The 7,376-nt window shown below is 37.8% G+C and overlaps 1 protein-coding gene across 1 annotated transcript; it reads right to left on the reverse strand.

Moving 5' to 3' along the window:
• Nucleotides 1-737: 737 nt before the first annotated feature.
• Nucleotides 738-2,352, reverse strand: LOC141705883 (glucan endo-1,3-beta-glucosidase). Its single transcript, XM_074508749.1, has one exon. The coding sequence runs from the start codon at nt 2,202-2,204 to the stop codon at nt 1,053-1,055; it is 1,152 nt and encodes a 383-aa protein (XP_074364850.1). The 5' UTR covers nt 2,205-2,352; the 3' UTR covers nt 738-1,052.
• Nucleotides 2,353-7,376: the final 5,024 nt, after the last annotated feature.

Raw genomic sequence — 7,376 nt, forward strand, 5'->3', positions numbered from 1 at the left:
GTTTTCTGCAAGGTTGGAGATGGCAAATTCTCCGGCCGACACATCCCAGGCTTAACAAGGGTATTTATCAAGCTAAGAACACAGTATAGTACATGCAGTGGCAATATCATTTTTAATGCACTATGTTACACTATATAAGAGGAATCAGCTGAAGTATGCTAAATGCAGGAATTAAGAGCTGCAAGAACTAAAAATTTGTAAAGAGAGGAGGCCTCAACAAAATAATACCATCAGGATCTGTGTTCTTTATCCTATCTCTTTCTTTCGGCCAAACTGTGAACCAAACATTTTGGTGGAAAAATTATAGCATAACTAAACCTAAAAGCTTAGGGATCAGACCTCAAGCAGTGGATTAAACTTACAATTTTTTAAGGGATAACAATTAGAGGGAAAGCCATAACTGATGGACAAGGCTCAGTTTAGCGCACATCTAATTCACCTACAAGAAAACTTACAGCTAGCTAGCCTCCTAATAGCAAAGACATGCTGGTATTCAAAACTGCACTCAAGGAACAGCCAGGAGCTGCCCAGAATCTTAAATTGAAGTCTAAAACTTGAGCTCATAAAGAAGTGAAACATCTACTTAATTAACCAGATGAAAATTAAACCGATAACAGAAGGAAATAAACAAATTCAGCTTAACAGGAAACTACTTGGAGAGTAGCTATCAACTCTATCTTGTACATAAAGCAAATATGCAGAAATGATACATTTTATATGACCTAAACCGCTAAATCCAGTAATGACTTTCATACACTCAGCATACAATATAAAACAAACTGTAAAGCAGCAAATATGACCTAAAACTCAAATTTTTTAACATCAAACATGTATCATTTACATCAAACTTGAACAACTAGACAGTGTTTTTCAATTGCTCCGATTACTGTAACCTAACCACATCAAGTAACTCACATGTCAAGCCTTCCCTCCAAGTTTCTAACATTCACAGTGCAAGATATTCACATTCAAGACTTCACAAAAACTAACCAACAAGTAATCAATCTATAGACAGCAAACACATCAATCAACAACAAGATACAATCGCAATTCTACAACAAAAATAGGGCAGAAATCACCGAGAAAACAGCAGTCATTACTGCAAATGCACCTCCATGAAACCTCCTAGAATGTGAAGAAAACGCGATATTGTACTTCATAGTCAAGTTAGGATACATAATTCCCCAATTCTGCATCCCACTGCCAGTAACTTGCGTAGTATCGTTATCAAACAGCTCATACAAATAAGCTTCAGCAACTCCTTCCTTTCGCAACGGAGTACCAAGTCCAGACTTCAAATGATTAATCAATCCCTGATAATACATCTCCGAATAATGATGACTTGCCTCCGGCTCAGTTCCACTGTTATAACTAGGCCAGCCTGTTTCTGTCACAACTAACGGAATATTCTCGTGACCTGACACCGTCATCGCTGCAATTACAGCATCAACCATCATATCAAACAAATTACGATAACGAACTCCAGTAACAGAATCGTCTCGGAAATTGTACGGATGATCTTGAAAAAGAGCAAATCCGACAGGAATTTCTGCACTGAGTGTATAAACTTTGTACGGATAGAGATTTATGAAGAAAGACGAGTTGTTTTCTTCGAGAAACTGGAGTAAAGGCCTGATTAACAGCTGATTAATCGGTTCCTGAAATTCAGCTGAAGAAGGCGGGAAAGAGTTATTGATGATATCGATGAACGAAAACGTCGTCGAAACTGAAATCTCCGATATTCCGAGCGAGTCGAGCGATCGCTTCAAGTTCTGAATCGCTGGAATGAGTAAATCAGCGAGATCAACCTGAGAAGCAGTAACGATATCGGAACCAACGGAGATCGCGGAGATTCGCACGCGCGGATAAAACGGAACGACGTGCGTGTAGAGCCAGAGATTCGCGGCGGAGATGTTCGAAGCGAAGGATGAGACGAGATGATTCGGAACTTCGAGGAGGAGAGAGATGTTGGAGTAGGTGAATGCGCGGATGACAGAAGGTTGTGGAGCTTGGAGACGCACGGAGGAGATGCGGTGGGAGCGGAGAGAGGCGGCGATGTGTTCCGGCGAAGAGGCGGCGTCGGAGGCGGTGTAGCTGACGCCGATGGTGGTGCAGGCGGTGGAGGTAGTGAGGAGAAGGAGGAGGAGAGAGAGAGATGCGAAGGTCAGCATTTGTTTTTTGTCTGTTTCTAGAGAGAGAAGCATTGTGGAGAGAGGCGAGAGAGAGAGAGGTGGAGAAGAAGAGGATGAAGTGAGAAAGTGCGTAGGATAAGAGAGTGTGGCGTGTTTTAGCGTGGGAGAGTTTGTTTTGATTTTTGGCGGGAGAGTGGTGATCTGCTTCTTGTGAGTTGGGGGTTTCAGCTTTGCAACCGGGTTAAATAAGGAGACATATTTTATTGCCAAAATAAAGAGAGAGAAAAGGAGAATGATAAGAGCATCTCCTGTCATATGAAATCCTTAGTAAAAAATTATTATTATAAATAAAAATATAGAGATTATATAAAAAAAATTATTTTCAATAGTACGTTTTTCTTATTTATAAATATAGGCAACCTCTTGTCGTGACTATGGCCTCGTTTGTTTCATTGTAATTGGATTAGGGAACTTTAACTTCCTTGAAAATAAAATAAAAACTGTGTTTGGTTTGAAAAATAAAAAAATTAACACGGTAATTTCTAATACTGTGTATTTCAGATGCCCCAAAAGGCCCTATTTGGTTGGGGGGTTAGGAGAGATGGGGTTGAGTTGGGTTGGGCTGGGCTGGGCTGAGTTGGGCTGAGTTGGGTTAAATTGAACCCCTACCTTGTTTGGATTCAAGGGTTAGGAAATGAAGGGTTCAACCCTTACCTCATTTGGATGGAGTTTTGTCATTTGGGGTTGTGTAAAAATTGCAAATTAAATAGTTTTTTTAGAAAATATAATGTTTTAATTTATAATTTTTTTACAATAAAGATGGTTCAGGTTTCCAATTACAAATTTTAAAAAAATACATAAAAAAAGTTATTAAAATTAAAGAGATTCATATGAGTTATGAGCTTGTACATATTATAAATGGAAGGGCAAAGTTTAAAATTGAAATATAACAATCTCTATTTTCTTAATTATAATTTTTGAAATGTGTGTTGTCGAATCCCATATTTGGACATGTATTATTCGGACCTTTGAGTCCGAGTAACATATATAAATTTTTAGTTAAGTCCGGGTAACATGTACCCCTTGGTTGTCAGGAAAACAAGTTCAAATTTAAAGATTTCCATAACACTAATGAAGAATTAAAATGATCTCATAATAGTGCTGAGTTGAATGACAATACAGACTGTTAAATATTACACTACATGAACAAACATCTAGTACTGTATTTCGATCCATAATATCAGTCCATTATTAGACAACTACAAGTACTGTATTCCATTATGAGCATGACCCCGAGAAACTGCAGCAGTGAAAGCAAGCTATAACTATGGTCGCAATGACAGACTGAGAGTTGCTGTTGTCTGAGAAGTTCCCACATTTCAGTCCTGTATTTTGGAAGTTGATGAGCTTCACCAAAAAAGAGCACCTGCTACACAATTGAACAAATTAATACCACAACACTGAGATGGTACATTCTCAAGTAGAAATATCAAAACTGAACTGTCTGCCTTGTCCAAGGGCCTCCCTACTCCAAAGAGCATGAGTAAGGTGCATTTCGCCCTTCTCGGACAGATTTTGAGTAGAACATAGGACTAGGTATATTTAATTTGATTTACACAAGTTTAATGACAACAATGCAGTGTAAAAAACAAATAAAACAGAGTTCATTAATAGGTTATATGACAGACACCAATCCACTATTCTACCAAGTTAGGGGACTAATGCTGCTTCAATGAACAAATATATTATTTTCTGGTCAGAGATCAAAAATAATGATAATAATCTGTTAGATATATTTGATAATGTCATGGCTAATATGTTTTATGTTTAGATTTCAGATCTTATTTGAACAGAACAAATCAGTACTTAACTGATCAGTACTTATACTGGAAGTCAGAACTTAAGGTACTGGAAGTCAGAACTTAAGGGATATCAGTACTTATGTTATCAGGAGATAGATATCAGAACTTAAGTGCTGAAGGACGATCAGATAAGGACAGTAGCTGATTAAAGTTAAGAAGATCAAGATAAACATAAGAAGAGATATGCATGAAGAAGGAATTCCGTGAAGAATGGAATACTTGGAATAGAAGATATCTGATTGATATATTTTAGGAAGCAGAATTATATTCTATATCAATTAGCGAATATCTTGTAACTGTGTAGTATATAAACACAGAAATAGAGTTTACACTAGAGGTGTTATTATTATCGAGAATATTATTTATTATAACTCTAGAAGCTCTCGTGATATTTTGTTCATCACTGAGAGATAACAGTTCCAGATTGTAACAGAGTTTATTGTTTAAATAAAGTTTGTTTTCTGTTACATAAGTTCTTGAAGTTTGATTTGATTGTAATAAACACTGTATTCACCCCCTCTACAGTGAAAGTGTGACCTAACAAGTGGTATCAGAGCTATCTGTTAACACACATACAGTTAAAGATCCAAACACAATCATGTCTGACACAGAAACTCCAACTAAGCCTACCAAAACAGAGGAATCCCCCAAACCACCTTCCTCAAAGAAAGATAAGGGTAAAGCTCTTATCATAAAATCTGATACTGAGTCATCAAGTTCTGAGAGTGATGATGACTCAGATTCTGAAAGCTTGCCTGAAACTGATGCTGATGAGGAGATGATGAAGCTGTGTGCTCTTATGGTGAAAGGAATCACAAAGATTGCATACAGGAAGTTCAGGAAGGGAAAGATGTTTTCCAGGAAAGGCATAAGTTCTGATAAGAAGAATTTCAGAAGATCTGAAAGAAAAGGAGGAAAGTCTGACAGAGGAGATTACGCTAATGTTAAATGTTATAATTGTGGTGAGAAAGGCCACATATCTCCTGATTGCAAGAAGACCAAGAATGACAAAGGCAAAGCTCTTGTCACAAAGCAGAAAAGCTGGACAGACACCTCAGACTCTGAAAGTGAGGAGAACTATGCATTGATGGCAAATGCTGATAAATCAAGTTCTGAGAGCAGTTCTGAAGCTGCTGAAACAAAGGGCAACAGGAAAAATATTCTAGTTCTGGACAGTGGATGTTCAGGACATATGACTGGAAATAAGGCCCTGCTATCAGACTTTGTGGAGAAAGCTGGCCCAAGTGTTTCTTATGGAGATGGCAACATTGGAAAAACTTTGGGATATGGCAATATCAATCTTGGGAATGTCATTATTAAAGATGTAGCTCTGGTCTCAGGACTTAAACACAACTTACTGAGTATAAGTCAAATTTGTGACAGAGGTTATCATGTTGATTTCTTTGCAGAACATTGTGAAATAGTTAGTAAATCTAAAGGAAAAATTGTTCTGAAGGGATTCAGGCGTGGTAACATTTATGAAGCTAAGCTTTCAACAAGTTCTGATGGTTCTGCAATCTGTTTAGTGAGTAGAGCCTCAACTGAAGAAAGCTGGAATTGGCACAAGAAACTCTCTCATTTAAACTTCAACAAGATAAATGAACTGATCAAGAAAGATCTTGTGAGAGGACTGCCAAAATCAGTGTTTGTTCCTGATGGTCTTTGTGACTCATGTCAAAAGGCTAAACAAAGAAAATCTTCGTTCAAGAGCAAGACTGAATCATCAATTCTTGAGCCTTACTATCTACTTCATGTTGATCTATTTGGTCCAGTGAATGTCATGTCTATTGCAAAGAAGAAATATGCGTTGGTCATAGTAGATGAGTTCACCAGATACACATGGGTGTATTTCTTGCACACAAAAAGTGAAACTGCATCTATCCTGATTGATCATGTCAAACATCTGGATAAATTGATCAAAGATTCTGTGAAAATTTTGAGGAGTGATAATGGCACTGAATTCAAGAATTTGATGATGGAAGAGTTCTGCAAAAATCATGGAATAAAGCAGGAATTTTCTGCTCCTGGAACTCCACAGCAAAATGGAGTTGTTGAAAGGAAGAATAGAACTCTAATTGAAGCTGCACGAACAATGCTTGAAGAAGCAAAGCTTCCAACCTATTTCTGGGCTGAAGCTGTGCAGACTGCTTGTTTTACTCAAAATGCAACACTCATTAACAAGCATGGAAAAACACCATATGAGATGGTGAAGAACAAGAAGCCAAATCTCAAATACTTTCATGTATTTGGATGTAAGTGTTTTGTTCTCAAGACTCATCCTGAACAGCTATCCAAGTTTGATCTAAAAGCTGATGAGGGAATCTTTGTAGGATATCCACTTTCTACAAAAGCCTTCAGAGTCTATAATTTGAGAACAAAAGTGGTCATAGAATCTATCAATGTCTCTTTTGATGACAAGAAGATCACTGGACTTGAAGATTGCATTGATCATGTTAAGCTGAGATTTGAAAATGAAGATTCATATTCTGATACCTCAAGTCCTGACAGTCTAAGTCCTGATACTGTAAATTCTGATGGATTAAACTCTGATGTTATTGAAACTGTGGTGACTACGTCAAAGGAAGATGCACCATTGCAGGGGGAGCATACTCAAGATTTTATCACATCTCAAGAAGCATCAGAACATACATCTGGCTCGTCAAATTCTGATTCGTCAAGTTCTGATAAGCCAAGTACTGACAGTGCTGAAAATCTAAATACTGAAGGATCCAACTCAGAGAGCATAGTTTCAGGGGGAGCATCAGAAAATGAAATCGAAGACAGCATGAATTATGGGGGAGCATCCAGTTCTAGAGAAAATCTTCCATCTGCAAGGAAGTGGACAAAATCACATACACCTGATTTAATAATTGGAAATCCTGAGGCAGGTGTCAGAACTAGAACAGGTACTTCGAATGAATGTCTTTACAATTCTTTTCTCTCTCAGTCTGAGCCAAAGAAAGTGCAAGAAGCTCTTCAAGATGCTGATTGGGTGCAAGCAATGCAGGAAGAGTTGAATGAATTTGAAAGAAACAAAGTCTGGACCTTAGTGCCAAGACCCAAGAATAGATCGGTTGTTGGTACAAAGTGGGTATTCAGAAACAAAACTGACAGTGATGGCATAATTGTAAGGAACAAGGCAAGGCTGGTTGCAAAAGGATATTCTCAACAGGAGGGAATTGACTATGATGAAACATTTGCTCCAGTTGCTAGGTTAGAAGCCATAAGGATATTCATGGCTTATGCTGCTCACAAAAAGTTTACTGTCTTTCAAATGGATGTGAAAAGTGCTTTTCTCAATGGAGAATTGGAAGAGGAAGTATATGTTGAACAACCTCCAGGCTTTGTAGATTCCAAACATCCAGATTATGTCTACAGGCTT

Source organism: Apium graveolens, chromosome 2 (assembly GCF_009905375.1).
Source record: "Apium graveolens cultivar Ventura chromosome 2, ASM990537v1, whole genome shotgun sequence".
Taxonomy (NCBI): Eukaryota; Viridiplantae; Streptophyta; class Magnoliopsida; order Apiales; family Apiaceae; genus Apium; species Apium graveolens.

Coding starts and splice junctions, on each gene's coding strand:
- LOC141705883 (XM_074508749.1), bottom strand. CDS start 2,204: ATGCTTCTCTCTCTAGAAACAGACAAAAAACAAATGCTGACCTTCGCA.